Here is a 20,896-nt window from a genome sequence, read left to right as displayed (position 1 = left end):
ATATTTTCACCAAGAGATTTGTATGAAATTCACATTACTTTTTACAATATCTTAATAAAACATGCGCTGCTCATAGATTTCAATGTAAAATTTAAGGTGCAATTAGTTGGACAGTAATTAAAATTTTGTAAATTCATTTGGTGGGGTATGTTTATTTCATAACACCTTCAAAATGTTACCACGATTAATCATTTCGGACCATTCATTTATTAGGTACAAAATATCGTCGTTATACATTGAATACCTTAACAATGTATTATCATCGTATTCTATTATCATTATGATAATTTAAAGAATTGTCAATGCAACCTTACTATACAATTCTTTTTAATATCGACTGAAACTTTCATTTCAGAATGTATGGCCATGACATATGGTGAAAACTGTGCACTCAAGTGTGGATTTTGTCTGGCCGGATTGGGATGTGACACTGTTAGTGGAGCATGTGCAGAGGGTTGTGATACTGGATATCAAGGATTTTACTGCAATGAAAGTTGGTATTTGTATCTTGAAATTTTTGCGCTAATTTATGAGCTTCGTCATCAGAACTATTAGAGAACTAAATCCTTTTGCAGCTAAGCAATGAATAATATGCTTTTTAACATGACATACCAACTGAAACTGATTTCATCTAATGTATCCAGTACGTCCATTTATCTAGGACTGTAAATAACAGCTCTCAATTTATATTATGAATGCCATTTCTCAGCCAATTCATAGGGTGAAAATATGCCTTTCAGTGAAATGAAAGATGACTTAAGGATTACCGAAAGATGACTGAATGGCAAAGCTCTGCCATTCAGTAACCTTTCCGGACTTTTAAGGTAAAGATCCATACCATGCTTTGAAAATAACGAAGCTACAGATTTCTGTGAAACTTCTCAGAATTTTAACTAAGTATGTGTCCTTTCCAGATCTGTGTAAATTTTGAGGTCAACCGGACCTCTTTTTGCAAGGACCGTTACTAAAAATAGACATTGCCTCGCAAAATTACAGAAATGCAGTAATTAAGATATTTATGCTAGCTTTTTAAAATTAAATGTAAATGAAAAACTTAAACATATGAATTATAGAGAAGATACGCTTGTTTAACGGTTTTATTAATTTTTTAATCTGCTGATCCACTTTATTGTACTTTTTATGGCGAATTAAAACATATTTCGCTCAAAATTATGAACTTCATTACTGGTTAAAAAAAAATTGCTGTTTGATATTCTGAGGACAGATTTCTTTAAAAAATTAGCATGTCATTTTCCAATGATCTTTCCGTTATGTGGCATAAAAATTAAGTGGGGAAGCGGACATCTAACAAGAAAATTTTACAATTTCAAACCGAATTCCCTGAAAATTGATTATTTGAAAAGACTTTCTAATATCCATACTCTTAGGATTTTGTTGTAAAAATCGTTTTGAATATTAAAATTATCATTAATAAAACAGTAATAAGTATGGTGTAAATTAAAAGTTTTCTGTTTAATGCACAGACGGCCAAGCATTAGTTTTCAAGGATCACAAGCATAATGTCATCGGGTTCAATGTTCGGAATATTCTTTAATCCGTTATTGCGCAGGCGCGAACTTATGTTTCGTATGATGACAGAAATCTGAAATGGGGGATCGATTAGAGAAGTGGCACGTTTTACTACTTCTTGTCTCTATGTAATACATTTTTCGATATTCATAGATACAAATAAGTGGTTTTGTCTGCCACGTCTTTTTAACGTCTGGTTTCATCACACGAACAGTTCGGGTTCGTCTTAGTAAGGTAACACGTTGTTTATCATGTTTTTATCCATACATATATATTATTATAACAGTAACTTGATCCGAAGAGCCGTATCACGTCAAGTTGACAGGCGCGGATCATCAGATCAAACGAGACGCGAAGCGTCGAGTTTGATCTGATGATCCGCGCCTGTCAACGAGACGTGATACGGCTCTTCGGATCAAGTTACTGTTATAATGATAAATTATTATATACCCCTTTACAACTTGCAAAATAAAATAAAAGGACACTTTTTGGATCAATTACATAACTTTTATACATTATACAAACCAATTTGTCAAGGAACTTTTTGATGCCCGAGAATTAAAACGTCATTTATCTGTGTGCTACGTCATCAATTTCAGAGAGGGGTGATATGGATTCAGAAAACCACAGTATGGTGATCCGGAACGTCGGATCACACCGTCACGTGATTGCATAAATTCAACAGTAAAACTGAGTGACAAACAGTTAGGTATATAATAAAAATAGATAAAGTCCATGTAAGCGGAGATGAATATGTCCAGTGTTTCTACTCTGCATTGTATGTTTGTTTAAAACACCGTGTTTATAGGCGATCGCGAGCATGGAAGGCTGAATTCCTACTTTAAAGCTAGGGACACTGAATGATCGAGCTTTTCCTTACATAACTCAATCTACTTGATACAAGTAACAATCTTAACACCAAGCTCCATGGTTGGTGACTAGAATGGCATTCTGAGCATAATAACTAAAACTATGTCATTTAATAAAATATGAACACATTCTAGGGTGACATGTTTGAGTAACTAATCTGATATATATAATTATTCATCTAAAACTCTCTCAACATGCTCAAACCCTTAGTTCCATATTGTGACGAATTGTGAGGTGTGAGACACCAGCTAGTTTATATGAATATTATGGTGCTTTTATTGAAAACAGGAATCAAGAATAGAAAATCATTTGAAAAGAGAAAGAAAAGTAACATTTATCCTAAGATGATCTTTAAAATTTCGTTTTATATGTTTACAATCATGATTACATGCTCTATAGATGAGTATGTGTTTACTGTTTGTGTATCTTTCAAATCAATAAGGTTAAATAAATCAATAATATATGAAGGAGTTCATTATTATAAGGATGAAGTAATGAGATACACAAAAGCTAGAGACAAAGGTAAGTCATGTAAAAGTGCCCTCCTCTTGCACCCCTCCATTTTCAGATCCTAGCTGGAACATGTCGATGTTGATTGTGTTGATAATATACATAATGAAAAAGTAGGGATTTTGTTTTTAATCCAGAAGATTCTTGGATTAAGATCTGAGTAGACAGAATATGTTCTTAGTTAAAATGATAATTTGCTATGGACCCAATGAGGGTTTGTTCCATGACACAGATTATTGTACATGTAACTGGTCTGAGTTGATGAACATCATTATAAATACCCATATATTTAATTTGCATGTATAAAGCAGCTGAGAAATGGTACATGCATTATGAACATAGTCTAGATAAAAAAAAAAATAAACTCTCTCTTTTGCTCTGTGCCTAAAATTAAAACATTTAATCAAGACATCCAAGACGGTTTGATTGACTGTTCTGGAGTTTTAAGCAGTTCATTAAATACTTCTTCAAAATGATATCCTAATCAAATAAAAAACAAGAGGCCCATGGGCCACATCGCTCACCTGAGCACATTGGCTTGGCAAAAGCACGATTCAGTTCAGTATTGAAAAGATTACTGTGGGGGGGGGGGGGGCTTGAATTTTAAACTACTAGTACCTGAGGATGCTTCCATATCAATATGCTTCCATATCAATATTCTTGAGAAGAAATATTTTCCTATATGTTCTTATGTAAAAATTTTTTATCCTGCATTGTGGCCCGTCCCTATCCCCGGGGGTCATCATTTTAACAAATTTGAATCTACACTACCTGAGGATGCTTCCATATCAAAATGACTAATCATGGCTTTGCAGTTCTTCAGAAGAAGATATTTTCCTATATATTTCTATGTAAAACTTTGATAATCCATTGTGGCCCCGCCCTACCCCCGGGGGTCATGATTTGAACAAACTTGAATCTACACTTCCTGAGGATGCTTCCATATAAATATGACTCATCATGGCTTTGCTGTTCTTGAGAAGAAGATTTTTAAAGATTTTTCCTATATATTTCTATGTAAAACTTTGATCCTCCATTGTGGCCCCGCCCTACCCCTGGGGGTCATGATTTGAACAAACTTGAATCTACACTATCTGAGGATGATTCCATATAAATATGACTCATCATGGCTTTGCTGTTCTCGAGATGAAGATTTTTAAAGATTTTTCCTATATATTTCTATGTAAAACTTTGATCCTCCATTGTTGCCCTGCCCTACCCATGGGGGTCATGATTTGAACAAACTTGAATCTACACTACCTGAGGATGATTCCATATAAATATGACTCATAATGGCTTTGCTATACTCGAGATGAAGATTTTTAAAGATTTTTCCTATATATTTCTATGTAAAACTTTGATTCTCCATTGTGGCCCTGCCCTACCCCTGGGGGTCATGATTTGAACAAACTTGAATCTACACTACCTGAGGATGATTCCATATAAATATGACTCATCATGGCTTTGCTGTTCTCGAGATGAAGATTTTTTTAAGATTTTTCCTATATATTTCTATGTAAAACTTTGATCCTCCATTGTGGCCCTGCCCTACCCCTGGGGGTCATGATTTGAACAAACTTGAATCTACACTATCTGAGGATGATTCCATATAAATATGACTCATAATGGCTTTGCTGTTCTTGAGATGAAGATTTTTAAAGATTTTTCCTATATATTTCTATGTAAAACTTTGATCCTCCATTATGGCCCCACCCTACCCCTGGGGGCCATGAACTTGAATCTACACTACCTGAGGATGCTTCCACATGAATTTCATCTTTCCTGACCCTGTGGTTCTTGAGAAGAAGATTTTTAAAAGATGCTATTAATTTTTCACTAATTCTTTATTATCTCCCCTTGAAAGAAGGTGTGGCCCTTCATTTGCACAAACTTGAATCCCCTTCACCCAAGGATACTTTGTGGCAAGTTTGGTTGAAATTGGCCCAGTAGTGCTGGAGAAGAAGATGAAATTGTGAAAAGTTTACAACGACGCCTACGACAACGACAGACAACGGACAAATTTTGATCAGAAAAGCTCACTTGAGCCTTTGGCTCAGGTGAGCTAAAAAAGAAATAAAAACACAAAATCTTAACATGTTTGGAGTATAATTTCTCATGTGAAACATGTACTACATATGTTGTTCTCTTGTTTCTCTCAGCATCAAATCTCATAAATTTTGTTCTCGGAAAAAGTTAAGCCGACCAAGAGAAATCTTTTAAACTTTATAAATAAATGTCTACATGCACTCTCAAGAAAGAGAAATGGAGAAATATCAAAGTATATTTTTTTTGTCCAATTATGTACAAGTAGTACATGTATCTCATTGTAGTGATGATCATTAAATCAAGTTCATTAACTTTTAAACTTTATAGAGTAATTTTTAGAATAAAAATTAAAGTAGTTTAGAATTCAGCTTGTTTGTGCAAGTCTTCATGAGTATCCATTTCCTGCATTATATTGTTTTCTTAAACCCTATTGAACATTTACACCAACAAGAGGCCTCTGGGCCTTGTCAGTCACCTGAGTGTCATGAATTTTGCAGGATATGACCACTTTAATCACACATAACACAAAAAAATCTGCGCCTTCACATGACAAAAATTTACAAGTTTGGAAAGGACTCTTTATACATTTGGGGAAAAAAGATTGGTTAGATATGAATTTTGCATGCTGGTTTAATACATTATCTGGCTTTTTGGAACTCTGTTGCACAGTGCAGAATAGGTGTATACAATTATATTTATCTTAATATGATCTCAAAAAATATTTGTATAGGAAAAGAAAGATCTGAGTAATCACTGGGTAGGTTATTTTATTTTTCTACAAGTATCTAAAACCAGGTTTAACATGCACAAAATAAACCTGATATAATTGTGCCCTGCTTTCACTTAAAGTGGGGATATTAATTTGGGTCTGTGCATCCGTCCGTCTGTCTTTCTGTCTGTAACACTTTCGAGAAGCCTTTGAGCTTTTGCAATGAAATTTTACTTAATTACATGTACTCTCTGTGGCCCAAGGAAGACCCTTATTGATTTTGAGGTCAAAAAGTCAAGGTATTTTGTTTCTGCGCAGTATCTCAAGAAGCCTTTGAGGTTTTGCATTGGAATTTTATCCCACAACTCCCTATGGCCTATGGAAGAACTCTACTTATTTTGAGGTTCAAAGGTCAAGGTCATACATTCTGAATGTGTGTAAAAATTTCATTTCTGAGCAATATTCCAAGAAGCTTTTGGGCCTTTGCAATGAAATTTTATACTGTAACTCCCTATGCTCTGCCCATCCCTCTTAAGGTGTCCTGTTTATAATTTTTTGCTAAAGGGGGTCAAACTCTAAGGACAAAGTCAAGAGGTCAAATACGAGGGTTGTTCGGAAAGTTCGTGGACTAGCGCCATAAAATTAAAACCACTTAAGATACATCAATGAATTTTTTAACGTTTAATAAGCATCATCTTTCTTATTTATATAATAAATTATACACCATTAGTTTTATTTTCTAATAAATTGTTGATGTTTTTGAAAGCAATGGTATGTCCAAGCGGCGCAACCTCGAAGATTATGTTTTTTCTACCTAAATCATGTAAATGTAAATTAGAAAAATCTCTTTTTTTTGATATGAACATTCGTCTTTCAAAAATCCCGTTAATTCACTCATGTGGTATGACACAATTGTACCGTAAAATTTGCAATTTTTGCCCCATTCTGTAAGTTCTATGAAATTTTATCGTAAAATTTATATGAAATGTCCAAACAATTATGGGGTTGTAATGACGTCAGAAAGGGGGGTGGGTTTCTTTTTCCAATATTCTATAAAGTTTCACCCTCTGGAAAAACTGGCATAGACCTAGGAAATATTGAAATGGGCTACTGAAAATAAAATGCATTCAGAGTACTTGTTTTTAAACGCCGAAAAAGATTAGAGAGACGAGAGATGTAAAAGTGAATGTCGATTTGTAGTAAGAGTGTTCAAAGTTTGTCACGCCGAAAAGTGATGTTGATCATGTGTGATAGATATTGAACTCCGACAAGCAAATATGCTGTTATGATCAATTGAGAATCTTTCAGATCTATTTACAATATTATATGCATTGAAATCAGCTGTTTATGACATTGTAAAATCATATAAACAAGACGGGTTTAAATCTTTACTTAACTCCAAGGAAACTCATCAAGATAAGTGTATGAGGTAGAGAATGCGGACATTGAAAAACAATGACGTCATGAAACTAAATGGCGACAGCGCCGGTTGATCATATCATGTTTTTTTTTATTTTATGATAATTTGGTAAATATTCAAGGTATCAAGCTAAAATTTTCAACATTTCTTTAACGTTTGTTGTTTTATGTTCATCAAAACTTTTGTAACCATAGACTACATAGTATTAATTTTATCGCATCAGTCCACGAACTTTTCGAACAACCCTTGTATATTTTTACCAAAAGAAAAGTTTTGTTACAAGGAATACACATGAAATATTACAGCCATTATGGCTCCAACCAATCAAAAGTTAAAGGCAAGGTTAAAGTTTTTGTGGACAAACAAATTAACAGACAGACAGGGCAAAAACTACATACCCCCCGAATCTTACAGGTCAATACATGAGCCTAAAAAAATCAAAGACAGTGCGGTATTAATGAACACGAAGCACTACAGATCACTCTTCCTGTATGATGGTACCATGGAATATGAACTCTTTAGTGTGAAGTGTGTAGGGGTCATTAAAAAACATGCACTTATAGTGATAATAATTTTTGTGTTTTAATTTGTATGCTGCATGATATCTTATAATCATAATAAGTGCGGATAAATACTTGAATATTCAAAAACAATTTTTTTAAAAATTATCAAACTAAATGGTTTTTACTTAATAAAATGAAAATTGATGAAAGTTGCTTCCGAGAAACAAACCACCGTCATAAATTCTGCCTTAAATAAAGCATTTTTATTCTTTTGAAATAACTTTTATGAAATATTATTAATAATTTTTCATTCAAATAAAAAATCACACTCTTGACATAAATCCATGAAATATAAATCAAAATTGAAGTCATATTTTTTTTTTTTTTTTTTTTTTTAATGATTAAGAACCATGCATGAACAACCTAATTATACAATTATAACATTATAAGCCCTCAGAATGTCAAAAAGAGTTGAATTTATCCGATTGAAATTTTATCCCTTCATCGCACTTTTTACTTATTCTTTTTTAAATTATCCACTATGATCTCATAGGCATTCCTATTTATTATCTAATTTCTTTGTTACTGTCATATATTGAGATTTGTAGGTTCAAGTCTGACCACACCTATAATTATTATAATACATAAAATTATGATCTAGAATAGTACACTAGGCATCCCCATTGTCTTATTAGCTACTAGTATCTACTATCTACTGTAATATATTATACCATTCACAGGTGCTTGAGGACAGGAACCCCCCCCCCCCCCTTTCTGATATAGACCCCTGGGTCTGTTTTGACTTTTTTCTCATTAATTATATATAGATGACACATTTGTAATTTAATCTATATCATCAATGCAGAAACAATTCGGAAACTTTTTAAAAATCTGCTCAGATATACCTAGTGGAGAAAGAGATGAATTTATAAGGAAAGATGTATACAATTCATGAAATATTCAAGACACTCAGACAGTCAGACAGGTTTGCCAAGTCAGTTAATATCACTTATAAAACATTACTGCTTTATATATATATATATATATATATATATATATATATATATATATATATATATATATATATATATATATATATATATATATATATATATATATATATATATATATATATATAAAATTAAATATCAAATTAACAATAGAGAAATTGCATAGCTGGACCAGGAATCGAACCCAGGACACCTGTTTTACTAGTCAAGTGCACTAATACACTACCCAAGCACAACAAAACTGGTAAGGCTAATGTGCACTAGCTTTAAAAAGTATTTTTCAAAATCTTCAGTATGTTGTGTCTATTAAGGAAACAATATGCATGTAAAAAAAAATAATGCATCAATGTCCTTTCCTACAGTGTACTTTAGATGAAATATTGTTTTTATCAAGAAATATTCAATATTTCAGTGCAAGTATACCAAATAACATAACATTTATATTTGTGCACTTTTATATATTGCAAATTAAGTTCTGCAAATTAAGTTTTCCTTTACTCAAAATTTTTCAAAACCTGAGTCTATTTCTGAGGACGATTTTCTAGGACGATGTTATAATTCCAACAATTAAGAAGAGAAAATAGAAATTTTAAAGTTGGAATATTGAAGCAAAGTATACATGTACGTCAATACTTAGCTATAGCCGTGGTTGGTTATGTACTATGTAGAGCATAAGCAAACGAAATTGACATTCGACAACAGAACCATTTATTTGTTACTCTGTATTTCTTCAACTTACAGAGACAAAAAAGCGACCTGATTGTCGAAGTCTTTTTGTTATCTTGTACTCGAGTCAACCTTCCCATGTCATCTTTGATGTTATAATCAACTTTCGGTTTGCCAAAGCATCTAAAATTAAATTCTCCTCCGATCATGCATTCCGGAAATAACCGAACATAGTAGTTTTTCTGCCTTTTATTTTGGAAATGAATTAACATTTCTTATCACGGTAAGTGATATTGGCGTCTGCCATTTTGATAGAATAAGCGTCGGGCACGTATTGACGTAATAACGTCACTGACGTGAATAACGTCATATAGCCTTATTTTACGTGGTATGGATATTTTTCCTTCTGTAAATCATTATCTATTTGCCAGATTAACATTATTTTCATAAGAATAAATCTTGAAATTTTGACTTTTAATTTGATATGTTGGTGCATGGTATTGGTTGAAGCACCAGTAAAATATAATTAATCAAAATGGTTGCATGTTTTCTGAAACACCCTGTACTCAGTTACAATCCCTGAAACGTTCTACTTTCCCATTTTACCGTTCGCTCACCGTTCGTTCAGCATGCGTTCACCGTGCGTTCTCCGTTCGCTTTTCGTTCACAGTTTTGCGTTCAGCGTTCACCGTTCACAAAGCGTTCAGCGTTTGCTCTCCGTTCGTTCACTTTGCGTTCACCTTGCGTTCAGCGTTCACTTATCGTTCAGTCTTCAGTTTCATTTGGAACTCCGAAGTGAAGAACTTATCTTTTTTTGTTAGTAAGGATTTACAGATTTTTTAATTTCATTAATATATCGTGTTAAAAGAAGCATTATCTCATGGGGAAAAAATTATTCTAAGGTAAGGTAATTTACTCTGGAAAATAAATGTTGTTGTAAGTATGTTCATGTACCTATGTAGAACGATGCTGAAAAATTAAATTTAAATACGGGCAATATTTAAATAATTCAAGCACTGCAACATTTTGTTGTTATGTTAAAGACGACAAATCGTTAATGGATAGATAAATATCCAAGTCAATTAATTTACAAACTGCAGCAAAATTACGAAAATATTTATTTCTAACATGATATTTTTTCATTTGTTACAGAAATACATGATAGAACTAGTTCCGAGAATTATAAATAGTACTGCGGATACTCTGTTAATTAAATATTTTCGAACGAATTGAATTGATAGTGTGGTTAAAAAATATTTATTTAAAACGTAATGCACTGAATTATTTTCTCTACTATAATATATAAAGTCTATAGTTATAGAGAAAATAAATTCTTCCTTCACCGTAACTTTATATGTTTGCCATGCGGCAGGATTAAGAGCCCCCCCCCCTTTATTTCCCCTAAATCAGTTACTTAGTCAGTATTTCCAGTATATTTTAATTAACATTTACAAAGAAGTTAATATGTTTTGTAGCACAAAAATTGAAGTCTCAAAAACAACATACATCTAAAAAAAAGTCATTAAATAATTTATAGTAGTTCAAAATATACACGTGTCGGCGGTGGTATTTTAAATTGGCAGAGAGTATGTTTCAAATTCAAGTGTGAATGCCCAACGTATTTTATTTATTCATTTTTTAAGAAATGTTGGAATCAAATCTAGGAATGATAAAAAAAAAAAAATATTAAATCTTAAATCCAGCACTTCGTCTTCGGTGTGAGAATTTCACACCTGCACAGTGTCAAATGATTTTGATTGACAAGACAACTACGTGGACTTCTTGTGAACTTGAAGCAGGAAAATTAAAAGAAAAAAACGAGTATGACTGTCAAACAAATGGATTTGTCGATTAAAAAAAGTTACTCTCATTGCCTGATAAATTTAGAAAAAATTAAGAATTTTTGTTTGATACAGGTACAAACATTTGTTGAAGCCTGAAAAGGGGGAGGGGCAAAAACGGAATCTCTCTCTCTCTCTCTCTCTCTCTCTCTCTCTCATTTGTCTGTTTAATAAAAACTATGACAGCATATGACGTAAATATCAAGTTCTGAAATTTTAGTCTAAAACAAGTAATATCAATATACCTCTTTGTATTATATTGTCTGAGTATAATCACGGAGAAATGTCTACAGGTAGATGTAGAAGTCTGCTAAATAAATCATCATAAAAAATAGAAATGACACAAAAATATATTATTGCATTAAGAATTTAAAATACGAGTGTATTAAAGCACATTTGGCAGCATTTATTTATTTAATCATTGATTTGTTTATTATTTATTTATTTTTTGGCACCTGACATTAGAATACAATAGAATGGTTTCAATGATAGGAAAAGATCAGAAGCATTCCGAATAAATCGTTCATTTTGCGTTCACCGTTAACTTTGCGTTTGCGTTTGCTCTCCGTTCGAGTTCTGCGTTCGCTCACCGTTCAGCGTTCACACATCGTTCACCAAGTTGCGTTCAGCGTTCACACATAGTTCACTCACCGTTCGCTCTGCGTTCGTTCAGCGTTCGTTCAGCGTTCAAGTGGGGAATGTAGAACGTTTCAGGGACTGTACTATATAATTGTATGAAATATATAAAAATAAAATTTATTTTAACTGAAACTGTTATTTCAGAATGTATGGCCATGACGTATGGTGAAAACTGTGCATTGAAGTGTGGACATTGTCTGACCGGATCAGGATGTGACTCTGTTAGCGGAGCATGCGCAGAGGGTTGTGATCCGGGATATCAAGGATTTTACTGCAACGAAAGTTCAATTAAGCTTGGTACTTGTATTTTCAGTAACTTATACTTCAATTTTCTTAACAAAATAAATTTGAACTGCCTACATAGCTAAATTATTTGGCAAAATACACACGCATATGTGTATCATTTAAGTTATATCATATATATATATATATATATATATATATATATATATATATATATATATATATATATATATATATATATATATATATATATATATATATATATATATATATATAATTTTTTTTTAGAAAAGACTTCGACCAATTAAAATCAAAATCATCCAATGTGTCCAGGATATTTTTGTATGAGAGAGAGAGAGAGAGAGAGACTTTTTGAAAATGAAAAACTTTCCTAATTAAGAATATAATATATTTTTCTCCATTAAAGTTCCTAATACATATTTCAATATATAACCCGTAGATAAACGATCTATAAAGAATATTACAATAAAAACTACAGGTTGTCATTTTCCAACTATCATTTACTACACATCTTTTGATATCAGTGTCAGTTTTAAAAAGTGCAGAAATTTAAAAAAAAAAAACTATTTTACAATTCCATCAATTATAAACACCTTCTATTTAGAAACCATAAATATACAGTAAATTCATTTAGTTGAAAACAGCGCTTCATAATTGCAATCATTTACTCTTTTTTTTTTTCTTCTTTACTTAAAAAAAAACTTCCTCTGAATACAGTGCTTAATGAGATACTACTACTCTACGCTTATTCTTTGAGGTTTTACTATTTTAAAAGAGCTCTGTTCATTTAAAGATCTTTATTGTACAATGTGCTGACAAAGAAAAAAACCAAAGATGGCAAGGTAACAAAACTGAAAAAAAAATGATACAAATCCATCAACGCCAGTTGTTTTATTATTTAAGGAAAGGAATAAGGGGTCACTGGTGTGCATTGTCTTTCCAATATTTAATTTTATTACAACAAGGACATGTTTTGTGTATATGTAAATGAGCCTAACATTTTCTGCTTATGAAAAAAATATTATATATTAATAGACAATATCTAAGAAGAAAACGGTGCAACAAAACAAAATGTAAAATTATCTCTTTTATATAGCAACTTTCACAAGTCATCAATTTTTTTAATTGTTTTATCAGAAGTTTTGATTCTTGAATCTCTTATACTTGTTTATATATGCTTTTATTCAGTCAAATTTCGATTCAATGTAAATCGTGGTGGGCAAGTACGGACGTCCAATAGTGCAAATCAAAACCAAATGAAAAATGAATTAAAAAATAAAAACCAAACTATAAAATAAAAAAAACAGTAGCTAAATAAAAAAAAAATTAAAAATCCAAAATTACGAAATATAAAAACTTACAAAATTAAACAAAAGTATCAAAAATTACAATATATATATATATATATATATATATATATATATATATATATATATATATATATATATATATATATATATATATATATATATATATATTACAAAATTTAAAAAAAAATTACTGTATTAAAAACGAAATTACAAAATACCCCTCCCCCCCAAAAAACTGAATAAAAAAGAAATAAAATACGGGATTTAAAACTGCGTTGTAAGTATGTAAAACCATAAGTCATCCCACATACATGTTGTGTGAAGGATTTAACGCAGGACACGCATGTCGTTATGTCCTTGCTATTCACGGAGAAAATATTTTGTGTGCGCCATGTTGAATTACGATGATAACGGACATATAAATACGGGTTTGAGAATTTAGCAATTAAAATATATAAAACATACACCCGCAGAGAGTGCATAATTTCTATTCCAACATTGATAAAATAACAAAGACAATTAGAAATGTATTCTTTGATCCAAAACAACTTAGCAATCATTGCAACTACTCAATGTTAGCACTTTTACTTGTTTTATTTTTAGTGCTCTCTTAGATACTTTCCGATAATGTCATGCAAACCCGCAAAAAGTATTAAATGTCTAGTCATTAGTAAGTCTATAAATAATCCTGATGAAGGCGGGTTCGTTGCTAATTAACTGCTTAAACTTTAAAATTCTAAACCTCGTATTTCACCACAGAAACACTAAATTTATGTCATCTCAAGTGATTCGAAGTATGTGAGTGATGGGATTACATTTCCTTGAAAGCTTCTTTGAAGGTTTATTGTAGCTTAATTCCTTAAGAATTTAACAATACCTTTCTGATTGTTTTGATTATTTTATCAAAGTTTAAATAGAAATGATGTGCTAAATGAGAATGCATGTAACACACATTGCAAATGATAAATTATCAAATCATTTTAAGAATTTATATATCAGTTATAGTTATGATCAAACAAGGCTTGTATAAAACTCTCCTTGTTAAAAAAAAATACATTTTATTGGCGAAGAGCATGGATCTGCTTAAAGACGTGCTGTCCTACATAGAAGCCGTCACACGCATGCAGTATGTGTAATGACTTATAGGTCCACGTCCTTACGACGCACTTAAATTATGTACTTTATACAATTTTTTTTACGTAGGATTATTGTTTTGTTTTTGTTTTTAAATTTTGTTTTCTTTCTCTTTCTTTCGTTATTTTGATTGTTTTGTTTAGTATTTCATTGAGTATTGATTTTTATTAATTGTAATTTTCTTTTTCTTTTTTGTCATTGTTTTTTTTTTTTTATTTTGCAATTTCTTTTTTTATTTAGTTTTAATTTGCACTATTGGACTTCCAAAGACAAGTGCTATGCTTTGCAAAAACTATTTAGTCAAAACAAAGTAAAATTTTTCGATTTCTATCATCATGATAATGTTTTAATGGTTGTATTTCATTTAAAAAACTATTACAATTTATGCAAAGTAAAAAATGATTTTATTATATGAAGAATGTATTGTGAAATAATGACCTTATACCCAGTTTATTCAAACTGCAGAAGCAAAATAAATAAATCATTTATGACACACAACAGACACAATATCATGATAACAAACCAATTTTCCTGTGCCTAAGTAAGCTCCAATAACTGCTTAAATTAATTCAGAAGTTATTAAATAAATTCAGAAATGTAAATCTACGATACATAAATCTAGTTTTTGCTATCTGTTTAATTCCACTTACAAATTCTCAAATGCGTGATTCTTACTAAGTTTTATTTCAAAATGCTTTGTCAATCATAGGACTAATTACTAGTGCATCCTTGTTTATTTTGATATAAGATGAACATATGCAATGTCAGAAGAAAGAGGATACACTATTCTCGATATACTTTAAGGCTGAAAAATGAAATGATGAATATTTACTTCAATACATATTGTATTATCATTTCAATTATCTGCACCCAATGCCACGGTTTTGGTATGTTGGTTTTAAATTTACATTGCTTGTACATCTTACTTCCGTATCTTATTCATATTGAAGCATTGATTTGGTTCTTCTTCAGATAATATCGCACTAAATAAAACGTTTGTGATGATGTCTGTTTACCCTGGCTATGAAGGGACAGAAAGCAGAGTAGTGGATGGCAATAGAAACCAGAGTACAGAGTATTGTACACATACAGATCCATACCATGGAACAGACTATACGTATGTTTACATAGATCTTGGAAACATTGCCAATATCTATAATGTCAGGATTTACTTCAGAAAAAATTGTAAGTATCAGAATCTCCCTTCCTTCGAAGTCTTGCTCTTTTCTTGATATCATTTACATGCACCCTTCCAAAAGAACAACTATATTTTGACCTATGTTGTATGTACAATCTTAAATTCCGTGTTCCTACTTGTACTTTTTTCTTTTATATCTTAATTAGTTGAACACAGATTTCATGGGTATACTCTATATTACTCCGAAAAAATCGATCAGGAACAATGGAAATTATGTTACAAGGATGACCCAGTCAGCGATAAACAGAATGCAATAGTGTCAAATGTTTGCAAAGGCAGAGCACGTTATGTTATAGTTTACCAGAACGACACCTCTGGATATTATGAGAGACCTATTCTTGAAATCTGTGAAATAGAAATTTTTGGTATGTCCTTTATTTGAATTGCACTTAATATTTACTTTTTTCCGAAATATTTTAACTTTGAAAGTCAATATTACCATTAAAAAATCTGGATAATTTGCTATACTAGTTCATCATATTAAACTAGTGTTTATCATTGTATACATATTGATAATTCGATTTACTATGATATTACTTGAGTTTTATTGCTATTAATAACATTTTATTAACAAACTCCGTCTTAAAATTATATAACAGGCTGCAATTCGGATCAATTCAGTAAGGGAGGAGAGTGCATACCTTGTACTGGAACGTTTTGCGTAAATTGTGACACTGATGGGATATGTTTAGGTATATAGGTGATTTGATACATAGGTATATGGGTAGACATACCAAAGATGAATGTGTATACCTACTCTCAAAGCTAACATTTTAAATAAATTGATTAAAGATAAAAGGCGTTATAGATGATATACAAAAGACTAAAATATTTCATTAAACAATTTTATAATAATACTCATTACACGGTATTTTGGGAGAGGTGTGAATTTGTGAGGGTGTGTTTGAAGATGTGTGTGTGTGTGTGTGAGGGTGTGTGTGTGTGTGTGTGTGTGTCGGGGATTACATTCGCAAAGAGTATGCTTTTTGGAGAAGTTTCTAGATATTTTATACGGCCGTTTGAAAAGGGGGAATATATTGAATATATTGGAGGTGAGATCTGTCCTTACGTCCGTAACATCGGGTGGGGGGGTGGGGGGTTTCCAACTCTTTTTTTTCAATTCATAGTTTACAACTGAATACAATTTGATGAGATTTTAACATAATCTTATTTCATAGTGCTATTGTGCATCTTTTATTGAACGTTTGGATCGGGCAGAATTTTGGGATTTCCCATAGCAAAACATCGACACTCTCAGTCTTTATATATTATTGGGGTACCAACCTCTATCTGCAACTTAGTGAAACCTAATACGATTTAATACGACATCACTGAATTTCTTTTAATAATGTAATTGTGCACGTCTTTTATGATGTGTTCTGATCGGACAAACATTTGGGGTTTCTCAAAGCAAAACATGAACTTTACCATTATACTCATATGAGAGAGGGGGTATCATTCTGTGAGGTGCTCACAGTAGTACTAGTTTAAACTAAAAATGAGTATGTCTTGTCCTGATATTCAATTCATAAATATTGTTGAATTATCAAACATATAAATTCATTAAACAGAGCATACTGTATGTGATACTGTTGTGTTGCATTTCCTTAGAATGTATGAATCAAACATATGGTGCGCACTGTGAAAAAAAATGTCCTGAGTCATGTGCTGGAGAATGCAACATCAGGACGGGCCAATGTGAAAGTAAGAAGTAAATTTGTTTTACCTTTTTTTATATGTTTAAATATAATTATGTGTATTTTATATTTCTGTCCTGACATTCAATTCATAAATGTTGTTGAATTATAAAACATATAAATACCTCAAACAGAGCATACTGTATGTGATACTGTTGTGTTGCATTTCCTTAGAATGTATGAATCAAACATATGGTACCCACTGTGAAAAAAAATGTTCTGAATCTTGTGTTGGAGGATGTAACATCAACACGGGCCAATGTGAAAGTAAGAAGTTATTTTGTTTTACCCTTTTTATATGTTTTATATAATTATGTATATTCTATATTTTGAATTTTATACGTTGTATGTCAGGGAGAATCTAGATTTTATGTAAATGCATTCTCATTAGTTTTAATACTAAGATATTTCCAAAATAATTGTGCCATTAGACAAGAAAGTAAGATAATTATTCATAACTGAATTTTATCCTTAATTGAGATAGATAGATAGATAGATGATGATGGATAGATAGATGATAGATGGATGGATAGATAGATAGATAGATTAGAGAGAGAGAAGCCCTCTTTGAAAAATAGAGAAGTTTGCCGGTTTAAGTACATATATATAATTTTCTTGTCTAAAGAAAGCACGAGTGGTAATTATGTATCAATTGAATCCCCATAGAGTGCACCTCAAAACAGTACGGTTACTTTTGTAACGAGACGTGTGGACAGTGCAGGGAAGGATCAAACAATGACAGATGTGATGACGTCACTGGCATCTGTGTAAATGGATGTGAAAAAGGATTTACAGGGAGTCTATGTAATGAAGGTGGTTTCATAACAGCTAATTTTCTAGAGTTCTATTTTTCTGGATTCTATTCAGGGAAGGTTCAACCAACTTTTTTGATAAATAAAATATTTATTTACTTTAAACTTAACTTTTAAAAATACAATCATGTGTACGTATAGAGCATCCACAAATGATAAAACGCCGCTTAATGATACAAAATTAATATCATTAAGCGTTGCAATTGCACGCTTAAGGCCATTAATTATTGCATTAATAGTTGACATTCCCAACCGCTATTGCTAAATCGCCTCTTAATGATAGAATTTTATTATTAAGTGTCACAAATGCAGAGCAACAATGACGCTTAATGAAACAAGTAAATATCTACATAATCGACGGTTAATGTTACACACTTGCAGTCGCACCCTTTAACGATAAAAAAATCCACCACCACCCTCCTCAACCCGGTATCTGGACGTCATATGCATTAATGTTTGACTGTATTAACATTTAATTTTTTTATCATTCTTTTTTTTTCTCATTTCTAAAAGATCTTGACTGGTGAGATATTTGCTGGTACCCCCCCCCTTTCTGATAAAACCGGATACTACAGAGATGTTGAGAAGTCTTAAGTCCTTATTTTTAGCTTAAATCTTAACTTTGTATCACTGATTTTTCATATAATGGAAGTGTCCTTCAAACAATATCAAAATTTTGTTATCTTGGATTAACTTTAAAATGTAATGAAAATCTGAATTTATCTATGTCAGTACTTATGGAAAAGGCCAGAGAAGCCTGTTTTAAGATAAAGAAAACCATTGGTTTGGATAATCCATGTAAACATTTGGAAAAACTTTTTGACTCGATTGTAACACCAGTTCTTCTTTATTGCTGTGAGATCTGGGGTATTTATAATAATGTTGGTGAAAATTCTATAATTGAAAAATTTCACATGAAGTTTATCAAGGAAATTTTAGGAGTACATTGTGAAACTACTAATGCTCCTTGCAGAGCAGATTTAGGTAGACAACCCCTGTGGTCAAGAATACATTTTTCATGTATTAAATTTTGGAACCATCTTATTACTTCCAAGAATAATATAGCATTTAAAATCTAAAAAGCAACAGAAGACCAAACATACAAACTCTTGAACGAAAAATATTTTCTCAATTTTCAACAAGTTAGGATTTTCATTCATTACTAAAACGAAAATTCAATAAAATCACTTCTGAGAAGTATAGAGCAAAGAATATCAGATCACTGCATACAAGAGGAATATGCAAAGATTCATAATGCCTCTGCTGGTGGAATGTTAGTCCCCGAGGGTCTCTACAGCCCAGTAGATAAGTACTTCGGTACTAGCTTGAAAATACGGATATATATTTAATTGCCGTGGTAAAATTTAGAAATTTATTTCAAAATTTAGGATTATCTCTTTTATGCATAGCTCTGATCCTTCGACGTATTTGGCTCCAGTCTTTGGCACCTTTTTTCAGGCTCTTCCAAGTCTTTTAAAAAATATTTTGGTTTTCCAACGTTTCGGCATGAGCATCACTGAAGAGACATAAATTGTCGAAATGCGCATCTGGTGCATCAAAATTGGTACCGTTTATGATTTACAATTCACCAAAACTAAATTTTACAAAATTGTTTTTGATAATTTTAAACGCTATGGATACACTGATATATTAAAAAAAAGAGAACAGAGAGATCAGTTATTAGCAGGTTGAGAGTAAATGCACATTATCTTGCCATAGAAAAAGGGAGGCATTTGTCTATACCTGCAGATAAAAGATTTTGTGATATTTGCAAAACAGGAGAGATTAACGACGATTTGTAGAGAGGACTATAAAGGGTTGGGAAGGGAATAAAATATACAGACTGGTTAAAAAGTGTCTAGAATAAGGGAGTGGATGTAGTTGATTAACCAATACTCGAAAGTGGAGGAAATTCTCCCCAACCATGCGCAGAAAATATTGCGCCGTAAATTGCACATTATTTTCATAACGGGATCTGTAGCGTCATGGTCAAAGACTAAAATATAAACCATAACGCTACGGATATGCAACTACCACAAATACTGAAATTTAAATGCATGTGCTAAGAAGATGCCGTATATACTCGCCAACAAGTTGGATTTTTTAAATCAAATTTTGAACCAAAAGTCTAGGTGTTTTTCTCTTAGATATTGGCAGGCATTTTTAAATTTTATATCATGAAAGGGCGCGACTACAACGCCAAATATGATACGTACAACAAAAACATGAATTTTGTTGCCTCAAATCCAGTGTGTTTATTAAAAAGCGGAAATATTTTTCTCATAAATGTAAAATACATGTACATGCATCAATTGGGACCCACATATAGTACTTATTTTCAGAATGTAATGGAACATCATTTGGATATTACTGTTATCAAGCATGCAGCAGTACGTGTAAACTGACCTCTGACCTCCGTCAGTGTAATAGTTCAACGGGTCATTGTACAAGTTGTATTGCAGGAAAAAGAGGGGAGCTTTGTACTGAAGGTAACTATGTTAATTTTCATTTTTAAATTTTCTTCAATTTTACCAATTTCTATTTGATCTTTAAATCAATCTATTCATACCTTTCAAATAAAAAAAATTAATACACCTTCATTTAGTATTTTGTCTATAAAGGTTGTCAACCGATGTTTCAGTTGTTTTAATTATATAGTCAATTTACTGGATTAAAATACGACCGGTTTATCAACCGTGTTTGATTGCAAAACAATTGTAAAAGCTCAATAATAAAA

At 31.7% G+C, this 20,896-nt stretch overlaps 1 protein-coding gene and 1 long non-coding RNA gene across 2 annotated transcripts in view; both read left to right on the top strand.

The window, feature by feature from the left end:
• The first annotated feature begins 366 nt into the window (after positions 1-366).
• The window catches only part of LOC133193189 (multiple epidermal growth factor-like domains protein 11), a 29,200-nt gene continuing 8,670 nt past the window's right edge, over positions 367-20,896 (top strand). Inside the window, exons 1-2 of the mRNA XM_061329158.1 lie at positions 367-493; positions 11,889-12,026. Coding sequence (XP_061185142.1) covers positions 367-493; positions 11,889-12,026 — 265 coding nt within the window. The remainder of the gene's footprint in view (positions 494-11,888; positions 12,027-20,896) is intronic.
• LOC133193500 (uncharacterized) lies at positions 15,833-17,343 on the top strand. The gene is made up of 3 exons (XR_009721942.1): positions 15,833-16,015; positions 16,250-16,342; positions 17,262-17,343. It is a non-coding gene; the product is annotated as an uncharacterized LOC133193500 (long non-coding RNA).

This window comes from Saccostrea echinata, unplaced genomic scaffold (genome assembly GCF_033153115.1).
Source record: "Saccostrea echinata isolate AGI-Se365-2 ecotype Australia unplaced genomic scaffold, CSIRO_AGI_Sech_v1 ptg000027l, whole genome shotgun sequence".
Lineage (NCBI taxonomy): Eukaryota > Metazoa > Mollusca > Bivalvia > Ostreida > Ostreidae > Saccostrea > Saccostrea echinata.
Note: the sequence above shows the minus strand (reverse complement) of the source record. Positions and strands in the feature narration are given on the sequence as shown.